Genomic DNA, 18,890 nt, shown 5'->3' on the forward strand with positions numbered 1-18,890 from the left:
GTTCAGTTAATAAACTGTATGACAGCACATCAACAAATGTTGTTTTGTTTTTCAAGTGAAAAATAGTGAACACCATTTGATGGAAATACTGACATCTTTTGGTTCAGTTTGAATCAAATACACTGTATAACATTAACCATTTACAATTTATACTTAACAAATTAACTTTTCAGGGGTTACAGTGGAATTAACTTGGCATATAAAAGTTGCATATAACAATTGTAGTTATAAATAGTCTTGGTAAACTACCCATCCTACTCCCACAACTTCATATGTATACTCGGGGTCGTGGGTTCGAGCCCCACGTTGGGCGCCAATTTTGTAACAGGAGAGGAAAAAATGTAGCGGGGTTCGAACCCGGGACCTCCGAACACTAGCTGGATGCTCTACCGATTGAGCTACCTGGTCGCCGATGATCGACCCGGTCCAGTTCCGCTACATTTGTAAAGCCAATACAGGAAAGTACTGGTATGTGTAAAAGGTTTCTTGCTGTACAGTATATGTACAACCACCTCTATAGGGCTAGTTAAAACTAGGATATAGAATTGATAAACTTCAGGAATACTAAATACCTCCTGTTCCCACAACTAGTTATTATGGGGATATACTCATTGGGAAAAAAAAATCATAAAAATGAACAATAAATTACAAGTGTACAATTTATTCCCTATTGTACTGATCATATAAATTGTGTGAGATTATAGATGGATACCCTGATTCCAGGATATCGCCACTTAATTTAGTTGTGGGGATGTGATGAATACAGTTTCTTCTGTAACTGTATATTGAAAATAGGCAAGGGATTCTGATTACAAACTTTAAATATAAAATACATGCACTTGTAACAATAAAATAAGAATAAATGGTGAAAACTTGTTTAATGATTTTTATTGGACTGTTTCTGAAGCCAATACTTAAGAATGTAACATCTCTGTAATACCTGACTCAACTTCCTGTTGACATCATCCATTACTACCACGCTGACATCTAAACTACAGCGAGTAGTATAAGTGAAACAATACTATCTAACTCGTCCTGAATGTCCCCCACAAAAAAATGGTTGTTTCAGTCAAAACTCATCCTGAATGTCCCCCACAAAAAAATGGTTGTTTCAGTCATGCCAATAAAATCATCAACTTGTTAATGTTTTAACTTTAATCACTGTCAGTAACATTACCAATTTTTGGAAACGGGATCCAGCTGTTTTGCAATAGTAGCCTGATCATGACGACAAAGACAACTGCTTGAAATATGCACACCCGAACTGTCCGGTCCATCATTATCATCAGAGGAGCATTTAAATCAAAGTTTTTGTAAGCATTCATTGTTGAAATCTTCGCCCCTGTGAAGATTTTCCTAATTGGTCCCAAAAGAAGAAAAATTAATTTCCGACTTTCAGCCACATCAGATATGTCTAATGTATTGATTTTGGTCATTCAAACCATAAGGAAAATACAAACAGTACATGTATCAGTTAATTTAACTACCGGGTATTCCATCCTATCCAGAGCTAGAACTGATTTGAAAAACCAAATCCAGAAGCACTGTACTTGTATTAGATGATATTACCCGTAAGTTATGTCCAAAAATCATGTTAATGGCTGCTCACATTGATGCTGTTCTCATAGTTGACATTGTGCCACTTTATTCCCTGCTCGGATATTAAGTTTGTAGCACTCAACATTGAATCCATCAATTAATACTAACTTAATTGAAATGAACATTTAAGAAGTAAAATCCTCATTTCCACGACTTTTTTGAACGCCAGTCCATAAACTCCTGTAGTTCCTGATCCTCTGCATCTTCGTCACTGTCCGATTTTGACCCAGTATCTTTGGAACCCTGTGTTGACATGATCTCCTCCTTTTTAATTTGGAGTTTGTTGATTTCATTCCAACGATTACTGAAATAGAAAGAAAATGTTTAGATACAATTGGGCAGAGTTTTCAATTTCGTTCCAACAATTACTGAAATAGATAAAATAATGAAACAATTGAGCAGAGTTTGTCGATTTCATTAAAAAAAATACTGAAATAGATCGAAAAGGTTTAAATACATGTACAATTGGGCAGAATATGTCAATTTCATTCCAACGACTAGTGAAATGGATAGAAAAGGTTTAGATACAATTGGGCAGAGTTTGTGGATTTCATTCCAACAATTACTGAAACAGATGAAGGCAAAAAACAGACCACTGCATATATAACTTCACTTGCCCTTGATTCATGAACTAAATATCAGTGAAACTGATGGATTATTGTCCCTGAAATGTCATTGCAACTGGAATGTGAAGACAAGCATTTTTCACTTTAATAGGACATTGTGTGTTGTTAGATTAAGTGAAATGGAAATACTCTGCAACATCGTTGTTAAAAAGATACACAAAAACAGCAGGTGGTCTTTTTACACGGGTTACTGACATTTCATTGTCCATATAAATATTTCATTGACCTCTATATATAAAGTCAGAAACAATAACTCTGACAAAAACTTTGAAAATGACTTTGCCTTAAACCTTATTTTATGATTAGAGTTACTGGCCCAAAAATGGCATACGAAACATCGCTTTGTCATCCTACATACATGTAAACTAAAATCTTCACTGACCTACAAACATTGAGTAAGTTTGGTGGAATGTGTGTTCAGTGTTACATTTAAATGGCTTACATTTGGTCGTCTATTTCATCAATGTTTCTGTCTACATTTGCTTGTTCATCCTCTTCGTCCATAATGGCTTCTGATACCTGATAATAACAAGATTAAGTTCCTCAGATAACATAAATTAATAACTTTACTAAAGATTTTTCAATCAAATTTGATACATATTTCATCATTGAATCAAAATAACAGACAATATACCAGTAAATGTCCAAATTACATTTTCAATATGTTCACTATGACCGATCAAACCAATATGCAAGTGTAAATTCATATTCCCACCTGGAGTTTGTGTCCTAACTACATTTTCACCTTTAAACCTGAGTAAAACAATCACATTTTGCCTCTTTTAGTAAACATCTAGGTTTTTTATGGTCATTTTTTTTTTTGGGTGGGGGTTGTTATATAATACATACGCATATATGAATGTATTTTTGAATTAATTTTTTTTCATATGTTTTTGTACAGGCTATTTTAAGAAATGAATTGTCATGTCAATGTGTAGATATGGAGGATAGAGAACTCTACCCTTGAGTGTAGAGCTTCAGGCAAACCCTCTGATCTGACCAAATTCTACACCTGATGGTAAAATTTCCCTATCACCCGGGCCATATCTGCAATTGATAGACTTCCATATACATCTCTTGGACATCTGACAACAGGGGTGGTCAGTTGGCACAGTGGTAACACACTTGCCTTTCATCTAGGCAGCAGGAGTTCGATTCACCTGATTGGATGTGAAAAAGTATGGGGTTACATGCCCGACCACGTGGGTTTTCTCCAGGTACTCCGGTTTCCTCCCACAGTAAGACCCCTCGTGAGATTTGATCCAGTCCCAAGAAGAATGATTAATGTAATTTGGTATAACTTGTTTTGCTATTGTTATAAAATAAATATTGTTTACATTTTAACAGGATTTATCTGGAGACTCACATGATTTTCTTCTTTCATGGCTCGCTGAAACATTTCCCATTCCTCCTCCATTTTGTCTTTATACTCCACATTACGAACCTGGGAAAACATTAGATATTATTGATATCAAACCTAGAAATAAGCAAATTAAGATTCACATAAAACCTAAAAATAAGCAAAATAAGATTCATATAAAACCTCGAAATAAGCAAAATAAGATTCACATAAAACCTAGAAATAGCAAAATAAGATATTAGGGTCTACTGAATATACTAACCTAGAAGTAAGCAAAATATAATTCATAAAATTCTAGAAAGATATCATTGATATACAAAGCTTGAAATAAATTGTCATTATCATTAGATTAGATTAGATAGAAAATCTGAAACTGAAAGTGCTGCTAGCTACATGACAGGATTAAGTAAACTCACTAACTAACCATACCTACAGTAAAGAGCAATGGACCCTGATAAGAACATGATACACTCATACAGACAACGTTCCATATATGCTCTATTATTTAATAATAAACATCTTAGCTCACCTTTGCATCAGTTTTTGGGTCATCAAAAAATCCCTCTGGTAGCACTTCAGCCATTGTGTCTGTTTTAGGTTTTTCCACTTCTTCTGGTTTATCACTTGATTTTGTGTTGAAGAAATCTATAAAATCAACAAAATTAAATATATATTGGAGATGGTTCGAACGATAAACAAGTGTTAGTCATAGAAACAATGTTTTAAAATCAAATAAGTACATGTGTCGCTGAATAGAAAGTGGAGAAAAAAAATAATTTAATCGTTTCGATGTTTAATTTTCCTGAAATCTGTCTAGTTAATTAGGTTTACCTGCAGGAAGACCTGGTACACTTGACACGGTCGTGGTGCTGAGCTTGGGCGTTCCCTTTACTTCAGCCTCGTCTTCATCGGAAGATGATGAATATGTCGCCAAACCAGCCCGTTTAGGCATACTCGATTTATTATTAGCCTTACTGTCAAAGAAATCTGATGGTAGTCTGAAAGAATATTAAATTATGACAATTAGGACAAAAGTCTAAATGACACTTATTTCTTCTTGACACTTACTGTATGAATGTAGTGGTGATTACACAATTGTACTAAAGGAAAAGAAAACCATTATCTTATAGCGATATCTTAATCTACTTTTTTTCATTTTTCAAAAAGCAAGGCATTAGGTACAACCAGTGCAATATTTCAACCTTGGTTGCAAACCGATTTAAGTGATTAAATACATGATTCAAAACCTCTTACCTAAATATTACCTGTAACTACTAATATTCAACCAGTTTCTCTAGACTTAATACTATTGTGTGGCATCTTACTAAATCTGAATATCTAAACAAAGGGACCAGTCATACTTCCTATAACCTTGACCTTCAGCTTTTATTCATCTTGATATTTTAGCGATGATTAATAGTCTAGATTTGAGATGTCTAGTAAAATACATTTTTTTCTCTATACTACATCTACATTCCATTTTACATTTTAATAAAATCAAAAGGGGCGAAAAGACTGTCCTAACATATTCTTTATTTATTTATTTTAATTATGCATACAATCAATTCTAGACACACTGTTTCTTACTTCCTATATTGATATTGTTATAGACTTGTACCTATAACACATTTACTAATAAACATCAGGGATACACCACACGTGTCAGTTACAATGTACAGAAAAACTTGTTCATTGACCAGTTTACTCACTTGGAGTCTGTTGATGAATGTTTGGCTGGTTGACCATTTCCTGTATTAAAAAGCCGAAAAAAATAACAAAACAAATTGGACAAACATCAGAAACTCAAATACTTCATTTCTAGTTTTCTCATGATTAATTTAAAAGGGTTAAAATTTTCTCAGACAAGGATATGTAACATTATTTTATTAAAATGCCTAACTTAAAAAGAGAAGTAAACAGCAGACCTTGGACAAGTTTTTGACAAATTCAAATCTCAGATAAAAAAAAATGTCTAGAACAGTACCAAGAATCACTGTTTATAACTCAGAATACTTTGATGGTGTTGTAAAGAATGCGTGCGTGTGAACACACTTAAAATATCCTAGCTTGTACCAGAATGATGATATGAGACCAATATAAATTTCGAGGATGTATTTTATTATATTTGACAAAACAAATACAAATGCGTACATACACTTACATAAAAAGCCTATTGCATGTACAATATACAAGAATAATTTAGCATACAATAAATAGAGCATGGACCATATAAAGTCAAAAAGTATCAGACTCCAGCAGCTCTACAACTACAAAAATCCTATAACACTATACATCCGTTTATCCCGACCCGTAATACGCTTAAAGCTTAATTACAAAAATCCCTACAAAGCAGTTATTTTCCTGACCATCTCATTCGAGACGTGCACAGGGTATACAAATATTTATCTACCCTTAGCAACAATTAGTTTCCCTGTTATCACATTCCGTGATAAACAGAGTTATATACAAAGATAGTTTTATCTAAAATACTAATTCACAATTATTTTCCCAGTTATTGCATTTCGCAATAAACGAGGTTATAAAATCCAAATAGTTTTACGCGACTAGCACATTTACAAAGTTACTTTCCCAGTTATTGCATTTCGCAATAAACAAGGTTATAAAAACAATATTTAAGAAAAACCCTAGCCTACATAATTATTTTCCTTGTTATTGCATTACGCAATAAACAAGGGTTATAAAATCTCCCCGGATTACCCAACCACAAACAAGAGTTACCTCTCTTGGACTGTCTACTGCTGTCTTCGATGCTGGAATCTCGAATCCTCAAATATTCCGGTTCACCGGCTTTTATAGTCCGGAACTTGTTATTCACGTGCATCCATAGAGACACGATAGATACAAACTTTATTTGCATTTGATATATCGAAGTTTACATTTAACTTTTAATCATTTTACATATAACACTCACACTCAAAGTTTGCACTCAAAGCACTCACTGATGCTAAAAATAGCTTACGTAAACAAACCGGAAGTTGACGTCATAATGTCAACACAGTCAACTGACAAATTTTACCGGGAAACAAGAACACGTCTTTTCCCTAATTTTAACAACAAATGACACTATCTTCTATCCAAGATAAGTATCTTTACAATGTATGTAATTTAATAATTTATAAGAAACACAATGAAATACAATTTCATTACACTTTCCCCCTTTTGGACGACATTTCGTCCCCGAAATGTACACTATGAACAAAATAACTGTCAAAGTATGTAAGTATAACATAACAATATAATGTACAACAATATCATATAATTCGTTACTTTAGTGAATTTTATCACAAATTGATATGCTTTGCATATTTATCTCTTCATAAGACTTCATATTTAATATATATGGAACTTTCTATTTAACATAATGCACATGTATATATACTGATACTACTAATTTTATTTCCACCACCCATAGTCTACTTTTTAATCACTACACTCTTCATTCTCTTTACATTCTCCCTTCCATCCTCCCACATCTCCTCAAACCCATACAATCCAAAATTCCCACTTTTACGCTTCCTATCACCCTTCTCTAACTTTTTCTCCAACCTCTCAATATACTGCCCAAGTCTCACATTCTCTTCCCTAACTTTCATTATCTCTTCCTCTTCATCGCACAGGTCCAATACATCGTCCATGAGTTTGTCTGTCTCTTTCATCAGGCGCTCCTTGTCTTCCTTCCTTCGGTCCTCGCTCACACTCGTCATTTTTGGTCCTTCGTCCTTCTCCTTTCTTTCCATCTCTAGCTTCTGTTCCTTCAGTTCCCCTTTCTCCGTGCATCCTCCACTTTCACTCTTCGTGTCCACTGCTAAGTACTTTACCTCAACTCCTACTTTAACGTCGTAAGGCTTCTTGCTTTTCTGGAAGTAATCTTCATCTTTCGCCTTAGTGAACGGCCCATTCTCTACCAAACGTAAGTGGTACTGGTATCCCTTAGTATGGTTCCGTAGCTGTTGTAATGTCAAAGCTACGTACCCGCACAAGCCACAGCTATATGGCACATTCTCCTTTGGAGTATGTTTGATTAGGTAATGCAGCACCGCTGCCTTCTTGGTTTTGGCTATGAAGTCGCAAGTGTTACACTTGAACATCTGAAATTATACAACAAGGTTCATTTTACTTTCTGCCCATTTCGGGTATGAAGAAAGTATACAAGGCTTTAATTTATTGAAATGAACGTTCTCTTTATGTGTTTTTCCCTCTATGGTGTATACAACTGGACTCAATACTTTAGTGACTATGTATGGTCCTGCCCACGGTGACTCTAGCTTCTTATGCTTCGGTTTCATCTTATAGACAGTATCTCCTACTTTGTAACGGAAATCTTTTATTCTGGAATCGCAATTCCTATTTTGATATTGAGCACTTTCCCCCAATTTCTCCCTAGCCGTTTGGTACATCATTTCCATCTGTTGACGTAACTGATCCACATAATCCGTTGAGACAGGTGTATCGTTTTTTCTAGGCGGTGGAAACAGTATACTGACTGGCGTATTGACCTCTCGTCCAAACATCATGGCATTCGGGCTGAATCCTGTTGCTGGGTGTCTTGTGCTTCTGTATGCTGCCATTAATATCTCAATATGGGTATCCCATTCCTTGGGATTTTCCCGTAGAAAGCTTTTAATCATGGTTCCTAAGGTTCTGTTGAATCTCTCTATTAATCCGTTAGACTCTGGTCTATATGGCGTAGAGTGAGTTTTCGTAATCTGCAACAAGTGACATACTTCTTTAAATAAATCGCTTTGAAAATTGGAACCCATATCTGTATGTATTTCAAGAGGGGTTCCGAATCTGGCCACAAATTCTTTTACCAACTTCTCAGCAACCTTCTCTGCTGATTGATTCGGAATAGGAAAAGCTTCCATCCATCTAGTAAAATAATCTCCGATCACTAGAATGTACTGATTCTGTCTTTTGGTTCGAGGTAGAGGTCCTATGACGTCCATTCCTACCCGATCCAAAGGATAGCCCACTCGGTATTCACTTAATGGCGCTTTTGTATTTGTATTACTTGATTTCCAACGACTGCAACTTCCACATTTTTGTATGTGAGACTTTACGTCTTCAATCATTTTGTACCAATAAAACTTGTCACGTATTTTATCCATTGTTCTCTGGACTCCTGGGTGACCCGCATACGTTGTATCATGGCTGTTTATTATTATTTCTTGTCGAAGTACTTTTGGAACTAACATCTGTAATTTTTCTTTTTCAGGTGAAGCTGTCTTCCAGTTTTGATAAAGAATACCGTTCCTGCATACAATATTGTCCCAGTTTAACCATAATTTTCTTAGAGCTGGACTAAATTTTGCGACATCATCTCTTGATGGTATTGCCCCTTCTTGTGTCCAGTTGTGAAGATACCGAAGATCTGAATCCTCTTTTTGGAAGTCTGATAATTCCTTATATGTATAACCAACCATCCAGTTACTTCTCGTCTCTTCTTTGACAACTCTTAAACTTCTGTCTTTACTTTGTTTCCCTAGTGCAGCAACATTATCAACTTCTTCTTTAAAGTCTTTCCATTCGGATTTTAGTTGCTGACATACTGAGCAGTTTTCATCGAAAGATTCATTTTTCTGATGATCGCATAAATCTTCTGCGTCACATCTGGAAAGTGCATCTGCATTTTGGTGTAATTTCCCCTCCCGATGTTGAATTTCAAAGTCATATTCGCCAAGACATTCCAACCATCTGGCGATTTGCCCTTGTGGGTCTTTAAATCCAAATAGCCATTTTAAAGATCCGTGATCTGTTCGCAACAGAAATCTCCTGCCAAGTAGGTAATGCTTAAATTGGTATGAAAGTTACTACGGCTAGCAGTTCCCTTCTTGTCACGCTGTACCTTTGTTGATATCTGTCAAGCTTTTTGGATGCATATGCAACTGGTCGTTCTACTCCATTTGATAGTTGAGACAAAACTCCTCCTATCCCAAAATTAGAAGCATCTGTATCTAGTATCATGAGATCTTCATTATTCGGTATCGCTAGAATTGGCGACTTGCATAGCTTCTCCTTTAGTAACTGGAACGTTTCCTCACACTTCTCTGTCCATATGAACTCCACATCTTTTTTCGTCAATTCTGTCAATGGCGTAGCTACTTCGCTGAATTTCTCGACAAAACGTCGATAGTAGTTGCATAGTCCAAGAAACTGTTGAACTTCTTTTGTTGACTTTGGTTGTTTCCAATTCTTTACTGACTCTATTATCTTTGGGTTCGGCTTAATCCCCTCCGATCCTACGATATGTCCTAAGTACAATACTTCATTTCTAAGAAATTCGCATTTGGACGGCTTTAACTTCAACCCTGCGTCCTTGAATCTTCCCAGAACTTCATCGAGCTTCTCCAAATGTTCATCCATATTTGCTGAGTATAAGATGACATCATCCAAGTAGATCAATATGGTCTTCCACTGCATACCCCGAAAAATTAACTCCATGCAACGCTGAAAAGTACTCGGAGCATTGCAGAGTCCAAACGGCATTTTAGTGTATTCGTACAATCCATACTTTGTAATAAAAGCAGTTTTCGGACGATCTTCCTCTGACATTTTAATCTGCCAATACCCGCTTTGAAGATCCATGGTTGAAAATATTGATGCTGAAGATAAACAATCCAAACAAGTGTCAATTCTTGGGAGTGGATATGCGTCCTTAATGGTTGCATCATTTAGTTTCCTGTAATCACAACACCATCTGACCGTTCCGTCCTTCTTACGAATCAAGACAATATTGGAAGCCCAACTTGATTTACTCTCACGAATGGCTCCGTTATCCAATTGATCTTTAAGATACTTTTCCTCCTCCGCCTCAAAACCACGGGGTGTTCTCCTTAAAGGTTGGCGTACTGGCGGAGCCGTGCCAGTCGTTATTTTGTGTTCGATTAAAGAGCAATTACCGAGCTCCAGTTTATTCCTTGCAAAGCAATCCTGGTTCCTCACAAGTATCTCTGCTAGTGTAGTCTTGTGTCTGTTATCTTTGATACTTTCGCAGCTTTTATCAAATAACTCTTTGATATGCTCCGGTATAACAGGAACGTTATCCTGTCTCTCTGACTCCTTCCAATCTTCCGGAATCTGAGGTCCTCGAAGATCAGAGTCTGTAACTGTGAGTTGAACATTCCTCACTTCATTAGTTTTCTGTCTACTTCTTACTGTTTGTATGTACTCATTCCAAGGATCTCGAGTTTCTTGGAACATCTCTTGAAAACTGTGTACCTCGTGTAGTTCTCCTAAATGATATCCCTTCTTTAGTTTAATTGGCGAGTTACTGGTATTGACGATCCGTACCGGCACTATTTTGATGTATGGATCAACCAAAGCTCTGGCCACGATAAATCCTCTTTCATCCTCTGTGGTCGGCTCAATTGTAGAATACCGTGTATCTAATAACTCGGCATTAATTGGCTCTCCGGCAACAACAACCTCCGTTCCTGCTGGAATTGTTACCGTCTCTTTTATCCCCAGACGTGCAGTATTGTCCATGGTCCTTAAAACTTCACATTCTACCCATTGTCCCTCAACTTCTAGCCCACGTTTGGTGCTGACTAAAATATCGAACTCATCTAGAATGTCGCATCCTAGCAGTAAGTCATCCCGGATTGAAGCTATATACACGGCCCATGTAAACAGCTTGCTTCCAAGTTTTATCTTGACATCTGCTACACCCTGCGTCGTCATTTTCTTCCCAGCTTCCGCAACCACTAGCCCGTATTTAGACTTCTTTAGCTTTGGCCTTTGGCTCTCTGGAATTCGTTGAAATACTCTATCACTCATCACTGTTACCTCTGCTCCAGTATCTACTACAGCTTGTAACTCGATCTCCTCCACCACAATAGACGCCTTAACGGTAACTGCCCGGACCCTGTCGACTACTAGTTCCTTGAACACTACGGCATCCGCTTTCTCCGTCCCCTCTGTCTCCGATAAAGTCTCTATTTCAACCTCCGGAATCCCCTCCTTAGCCCCTGCCAAGCTCTCCTGTATTTTCACTTCATCATCCACCTCCATATTAGGTATATGATCTGTATCAACATCTGAGCTAGCTTCTTCTACGTCTGTCTGCTTGTTCTCTGCTGGATGACTATTGACGCTGTTAACCCCTAAATTGTACCATGTTTCTTTTCCCCTCGTCTGTTTAATTCCCTTGGTATCTTCTTTTATTTCACGGACTGTACCTTGGCCGTCAGACACAGTCCTCCCTAGTTTAACGACTTGTTTTTCTCGGACATTTTACGATCCATGTGATCTTTTCCTTTGTCCTTCTGAAACGGACAATCCTTCCGGAAGTGTCCCTCCTTGTTGCACCCAAAGCATACAATCTTGCCCTGATTTGCATTTGAGTTGTAGTTGTTGTACCTTTGGCGAGTGTTAGATTCCTCTGAAATCATCTTTTTGATATTCTTGGTCACTTTAGTGTCTATTTCCTCTGAGATCACCATTTTTATGTCCTTGGAAATTTGTGTAGACAAATCTCTTCCAAATTGTTGAAGTCTTTCTTCTGTGACATATTTGTTTTGTCCCATTCTTCTGACGTCCAAGCATTCTTCCTCGTTTGTTGTGAGTGACACCTCTCTCACGTGACCGTTCTTTTTTACCGAAGACTTGCAGGAAAAGTGCCAAGTTAATAAATTAATTGCTTCTTCTAAATTCCTCGGTCGTTTTGTTAGAACGTCATACGACACGCTGGCGTCAGAGATCCCGTTTAGCATGTATTCTACACACAGATTGTCATAAAGTCCGCGATTTATTCCTGGATAGGCCTTCCTGACCATATTTTCGATTCTGGATGAGTATGTTGCCAAGGATTCCTCGTTCCTCATACGGGCGTTTTGTAAGTTACGACGATGCGTTTCCGGTAGTACATTATCACCAAAACGACGATCCATTTCCTTACAGAATTGATTAAGGTCTGCCCTCGTGTATGCAGGTAATCTTGTTGCAAATGTAAGTGCCTCGTCCCTCAGGCAAAATAACAATTCTTCGCATTGTCTGTATTCATCCCATCCAAATCTTGCCGCTACCAGGTTGAAAGTCACGATGAATGCTTGCCAGTCTCCCTTGCCATTGAAAAAAGGAAGTTTTGTATCTGGTTCCTTCCCACTTCTGCATGAGGTTGATGAAGTCCTGAAGGCGATTTGTCCATCCTTGTCCCGGTTACTAATAGAATAGTCGCCGAGATGATAGGACTGTGTGTTATTAGTTACGTGATTTCTCCTGTACGATTCCGACCTGTACTGTGGTGCATTTCCAGACATATCTTGATATCTGTCCATTTGATGCGGGTTTCTATATAACTCGTACTCTGGGTTTCCTCCTTGGAATTCATGCGCTGTTCCATGTGATCTACGGAAGTCTGGTCCATCGCAAACCTCTGGGTAGTGTAAACTTGAACTATTGTGTCCTTGACCTCCCATATTCTCTTGATAGAAATCATTCATACTTCCATTACGGAAATCTGAATCTATAGGGCGGTTATTTCCATTTCGGAAATTTTTATCTACAGGTTGGTTATTTCCATTTCGGAAATTTCCCATATTTCCATTACGGAAATTTAAATCTACAGGTTGGTTATTTCCATTTCGGAAATTTCCCACATTTCCAGTACGGAAATTTAAATCTACAGACTGGTTATTTCCATTTCGGAAATTTCCCAGATTTCCATTACGGAAATTTAAATCTACAGACTGGTTATTTCCATTTCGGAAATTTGTACCAGTATATTGGATGTTTCCATTACGGAAATTATCCGTATTTCCATTGCGAAAATTTGCTTCATTCTGTTGGGTATTTCCATTTCGGAAATTATCCCTAGTACCTCTGTCAGCGCTGTCATGTGTATTCTGTGGATCTTGGTAATTCCATGTTCCGTGATTCTCCGCTCTCTCATCTCCCGAAGTCGTATTATTTCTTGGAGTTCCAGTTACATCTGTACCCTCGCTTTCCGTCGTATCATTTACTCCCATGATGCTCGGTATTGGAGACGTACATGTACCACGGCATGGAGAATTGGAATCAAGTGCTCTCTGTGGCCTAGCCACATTTCCCCTCCTTTCATAACTAGGAGATTGCAGTTTCCTACTCCTAAGATACATCCTCTATATCTAATTATGAAACTATACTAATTCTGGTACGCAAAACTCTAACAATAATAAAAAGACGTTTCCGAAAATTTCAAACAATTTCTGAATAATATCCTACAGTAATTTTGAAAATCAAAAATTTATACTGAAATATTCAGAAAGATATGAAAAAAGTTTCCGCTGCCACCAATTGTAAAGAATGCGTGCGTGTGAACACACTTAAAATATCCTAGCTTGTACCAGAATGATGATATGAGACCAATATAAATTTCGAGGATGTATTTTATTATATTTGACAAAACAAATACAAATGCGTACATACACTTACATAAAAAGCCTATTGCATGTACAATATACAAGAATAATTTAGCATACAATAAATAGAGCATGGACCATATAAAGTCAAAAAGTATCAGACTCCAGCAGCTCTACAACTACAAAAATCCTATAACACTATACATCCGTTTATCCCGACCCGTAATACGCTTAAAGCTTAATTACAAAAATCCCTACAAAGCAGTTATTTTCCTGACCATCTCATTCGAGACGTGCACAGGGTATACAAATATTTATCTACCCTTAGCAACAATTAGTTTCCCTGTTATCACATTCCGTGATAAACAGAGTTATATACAAAGATAGTTTTATCTAAAATACTAATTCACAATTATTTTCCCAGTTATTGCATTTCGCAATAAACGAGGTTATAAAATCCAAATAGTTTTACGCGACTAGCACATTTACAAAGTTACTTTCCCAGTTATTGCATTTCGCAATAAACAAGGTTATAAAAACAATATTTAAGAAAAACCCTAGCCTACATAATTATTTTCCTTGTTATTGCATTACGCAATAAACAAGGGTTATAAAATCTCCCCGGATTACCCAACCACAAACAAGAGTTACCTCTCTTGGACTGTCTACTGCTGTCTTCGATGCTGGAATCTCGAATCCTCAAATATTCCGGTTCACCGGCTTTTATAGTCCGGAACTTGTTATTCACGTGCATCCATAGAGACACGATAGATACAAACTTTATTTGCATTTGATATATCGAAGTTTACATTTAACTTTTAATCATTTTACATATAACACTCACACTCAAAGTTTGCACTCAAAGCACTCACTGATGCTAAAAATAGCTTACGTAAACAAACCGGAAGTTGACGTCATAATGTCAACACAGTCAACTGACAAATTTTACCGGGAAACAAGAACACGTCTTTTCCCTAATTTTAACAACAAATGACACTATCTTCTATCCAAGATAAGTATCTTTACAATGTATGTAATTTAATAATTTATAAGAAACACAATGAAATATAATTTCATTACAGGTGTCATCATGAAAAATTACACACATGTACAGGTGAATAGAAAAGTGAATACCTCTAAGTCTTTTAGAATCTTCATGGCTGTTGGATTGCTGGGGGAGAGACCTCTTAACACCAGTGGTAAATGTGTCTGGAGCTGGCTTCACTTGTGTTAGTTTCTAAAAAACAATGACATTTTACAAAAAGAATTCTTTATGGTATGTACTGTAGGCATGGCTTAAGAACTGTTCCTGCTGCCCCATTGCATGAGGAAACTGAATTTGGGATCTTATCTTTTATCTTCTTTCTAACAACTTTCTTTTTTCTAATGTCTTCCTCGACACTGCCTAATTTTTGGCCTTTAGATCAGCATTAACCCCTGTGAGGAAGGCTTTTGGTTCTGTCCCGGCTGAGATATACCAGAGTCTATGAAGATGGTAGTTGCGAGTCCTGCATAGCACACAGAATTTTTGTGAGTGGAACGACTGGTTCGCCTGTTGTCAGTATAATGTGACCGGGTGGGGTGGTCTGCTGGATGTTTTCACCAGTATGCTTCATTGAGGTAGCACTATAAAGTCAGCATCAGTTCCATGCTTTCATAAGCATTCATGCATCTTGCAAACAGGGAAAGCTGTCCTTAATTATATATAAATGACCACAGCTGTTAATAGGATGTTAAACAATACAAAACCAAACCTATCTTTATGGTACTTTTCCATCAGAAATGCATGTTTTATCACTATCATTGTTAATATAAAGAATTACACATACAATTGAAGTGTACATTAAATGTTACCTATAACAATATTAGTAGTGTGTAATAGCAGACTTAGGGAGTTCAAGCATACCAATCTGAACAGACTGACAAAACCAAGTTATAGCAATTTCAAAGCCATTCTAATTAAATGTATTAAGGCCCAAATTAATTGTTTCAAATTATTATCATACATAATAAAAGGCATTTCACATAACAATTTTGTAATTTTAGCTGCACACTATTCATTTTTTAAATTTTTATTTTAGTGTCAATTTTCAACTTTGAATTCACTGACTCAAGATTTAACAGAGTTGCTCTAAATCTTAATATTTGCATTGAAAATTCAGTTCTTTACATTGGCAGTTTCCATTCTCTTTGTTATCAGATATATAAAACACAAAGAATATGCTATTCAAATACCAAGACAAGGATTCAAGACTTTTAAAGTAAACTCAACGCAATTCAAGGCACTCAATTTCAAGGACTTTTAGGCAGTATGCCTGAATAAACAGAAAAATAACATGTATGAATAACATTTGGCCTTTTTCTCCAAGTATTGAAAATTGAGTTTTTATTCCATTTCTGACCTGTGATCTCCACATTTAAAACAAAGGTGTTATACAAGACACATACCTCTTTATGCTGTTTACTCTGTATACAAGACACATACCTCTTTATGCTGTTTACTCTGTATACAAGACACATACCTCTTTATGCTGTTTACTCTGTATACAAGACACATACCTCTTTATGCTGTTTACTCTGTATACAAGACACATACCTCTTTATGCTGTTTACTCTGTATACAAGACACATACCTCTTTATGCTGTTTACTCTGTATACAAGACACATACCTCTTTATGCTGTTTACTCTGTATACAAGACACATACCTCTTTATGCTGTTTACTCTGTAGATGCGCTTGCCATAATAAACCACTCTTTATCACTGTATTACAAACCACACACACCAGCTGGTCAATACTGTTATACCTGTAATACAAAATAGAGAACTTTTGTATAGTCAATATTTTTTCAGTTGATATGTTATCAATATTTACACAACTGAACTTGTCTCCAATTAGATGTTGTTGTTAGTTTCATTTGCTTGGTTGATTGCCTGTGAACAGCCAGAGTCATTTTGAGGTGGGAGTCTCCTTGTAGTAGTTGGTGGCTACCTCATTGAACATATGGGAGGCCTGTCTCATACCATCCAGATAGAGCAATTAAGGTAAGGTGTCTTCCCCAAGGATACAACCACAACAGCTTCCGAAAAAACACAAACCAACATGGGTAGGGAGTGTTGAACCATGCATGCACCTCGGATCTTCACCTGAGATTACATGGCCGGTGCTCTAACCGACTGAGCTGTTGTGGCCCCTCATGACGATCTGTGGCCTCACCAATTAGATAGAGATAGTGGTACTGTAGTATGAATCATCAATGTGTACACATCATTTTGAAATATTGTTTCTTCATTAACTGATTGTATGTCTATGACTGCCTAAAGCTACTTCTCACATCCAATTTAGAACTAACAGATCATCAAAACGTAATTCATATTTATGCCATTTTAATTATGATGCAATTTTTTTTTTTCAAAATGTCTTGTACATACTATATATATATATAGTGACTCAGAAAATTGGTTTTTCTTTTTAAAACTCCTTGGTATTTTTTCACACATTTAAAACAGGTGGAATTAGCTACTGGTCCAAGGCCAGTAGTTTTGCTGCTTGACCATAGAAGAAAAAAGACAAGATAAAAAAGTTAATAATAAACAAAATGCTTTTTGGACTGGCTCCTAACAAAACATTGCATGCCTGATAATGGACATATATATACATGCATGTAATATATTGATTAAGAACAAACATGTATACCGGGTCAATAAAGACTCATTGTCTGTTGTCTTTTAGGGGAAACTTTATACTTAATTACTCTTGCGGACAAATAGCATATTTTTCCACAATGATATATGCTTGTTCAATTTGAAATATTAAATATGAAATGTATTCGCTGTATTGGTAAACTAAGGGAGTAGTTGTGGTACGAAAAATGTTCCAAGTTCAATCTGTTCATGAGTGTTTGATGTATAAGCTAAAGAAGGCACACATGCCTGATTGACATGAAATTGTCATATTTAAAATATGGTTAAAATAACAAGTAGTCTGACGTGAGTGTGTAGTATCGTTAGAAATTAATTAAATGAAATTCATTATTATTTCAATTATCTACATATATAAGTCCATTGCAGTATTTAATTTAGACCCTCCGGACCAGTTCCTATTAAAATTTTAATTTTTTCATTCCATCCCAGTTAATTTATCAGTATAATAAATGTAACTTATTAACCGATATGTACGTACGTATACTAGACTACTCCTTTGTGAAAAATGTAAAATAGTTCTGCTCTCAGTTTGTCAAATTACTTCAATAATTAAATTGGTTCTATAATTCTATATGATTTCATATCACCTACCCTGAAATTAAGTAAATATCCAGTATATAAATACAGACACAGCATTGTAGCATTGCAATCTTTTGACATTTCCCCCCGATTTACATTACATGTAAAAAAGCAACACACACAGATTGTTTCTTTTACTGTACTTGTAAGTTGTATACATAACAGTTTGATCTATACACAGGCATTTGAATTTATAGCAGTGAAATGATCAAAATACAAAATGTTCTCAATGTATACTCGGGGGGGGGGGGGGGGGGGGGGTTAAACTTTATATCGATCCCACTCCGGAGGGGTGGCGATGAGCCTATTCCAGAAATATTCCGATAAATTTCGACATCTTAGTTATATAACCATATAACATAGTTACTTAGCATAAGGATGTTCAACGCGTTTAGCTGATGCGACGGTTGATTTCTTCTCTTTCATCAACCGTCTCAAGTCATCTTTGGAAACAACTTTCTTTTTCTTGGACGTCGCCATATTTGCCGCTGTTATTTTCGAATTTTATTCTAAAATCGAAGAAATTTGTTTCTGATATTTATATTAATCATATAAATTATGCTAAATAATGCTCATATTTTTAGATATAAAGTATCTGTATCTTATATCGATTTATCTATTTCTTCAATAACAAATGTATTCCTAGCTTTACTTGGACGTCTA

General features: G+C 36.3%; 1 protein-coding gene across 2 annotated transcripts; it reads right to left on the reverse strand.

Moving 5' to 3' along the window:
• Positions 1-871: 871 nt before the first annotated feature.
• LOC117323469 (zinc finger protein 830-like) lies at positions 872-18,724 on the reverse strand. Of its 2 annotated transcripts, XM_033878713.1 has the most exons (9): positions 18,595-18,724; positions 16,651-16,750; positions 15,078-15,180; positions 5,295-5,334; positions 4,417-4,583; positions 4,115-4,230; positions 3,592-3,669; positions 2,668-2,744; positions 872-1,903 (listed from the first exon to the last, which is right to left on the reverse strand). In XM_033878713.1, exons 1-9 carry the CDS (start codon positions 18,705-18,707, stop codon positions 1,741-1,743), a joined length of 957 nt encoding a protein of 318 aa, XP_033734604.1. In that variant the 5' UTR covers positions 18,708-18,724; the 3' UTR covers positions 872-1,740. The 2 variants fall into 2 exon arrangements, with proteins under 2 accessions (XP_033734604.1, XP_033734605.1); XM_033878714.1 differs by lacking the exons at positions 16,651-16,750; positions 18,595-18,724 and adding an exon at positions 16,392-16,478.
• Positions 18,725-18,890: the final 166 nt, after the last annotated feature.

The sequence above is a fragment of the Pecten maximus genome, chromosome 3 (genome assembly GCF_902652985.1).
Source record: "Pecten maximus chromosome 3, xPecMax1.1, whole genome shotgun sequence".
Taxonomy (NCBI): Eukaryota; Metazoa; Mollusca; class Bivalvia; order Pectinida; family Pectinidae; genus Pecten; species Pecten maximus.

Bases quoted from the DNA above. Each gene is read 5' to 3' on its own strand.
- LOC117323469 (XM_033878713.1), bottom strand. From the start codon at position 18,707: ATGGCGACGTCCAAGAAAAAGAAAGTTGTTTCCAAAGATGACTTGAGA. The intron at 16,751-18,594 runs GTAACTATGTTA...TTTGTATTACAG, and splicing joins GTTGAACATCCTTATGCTAA to GTATAACAGTATTGACCAGC. The intron at 3,670-4,114 runs GTGAGCTAAGAT...ATGTTTTCCCAG, and splicing joins ACCCAAAAACTGATGCAAAG to GTTCGTAATGTGGAGTATAA.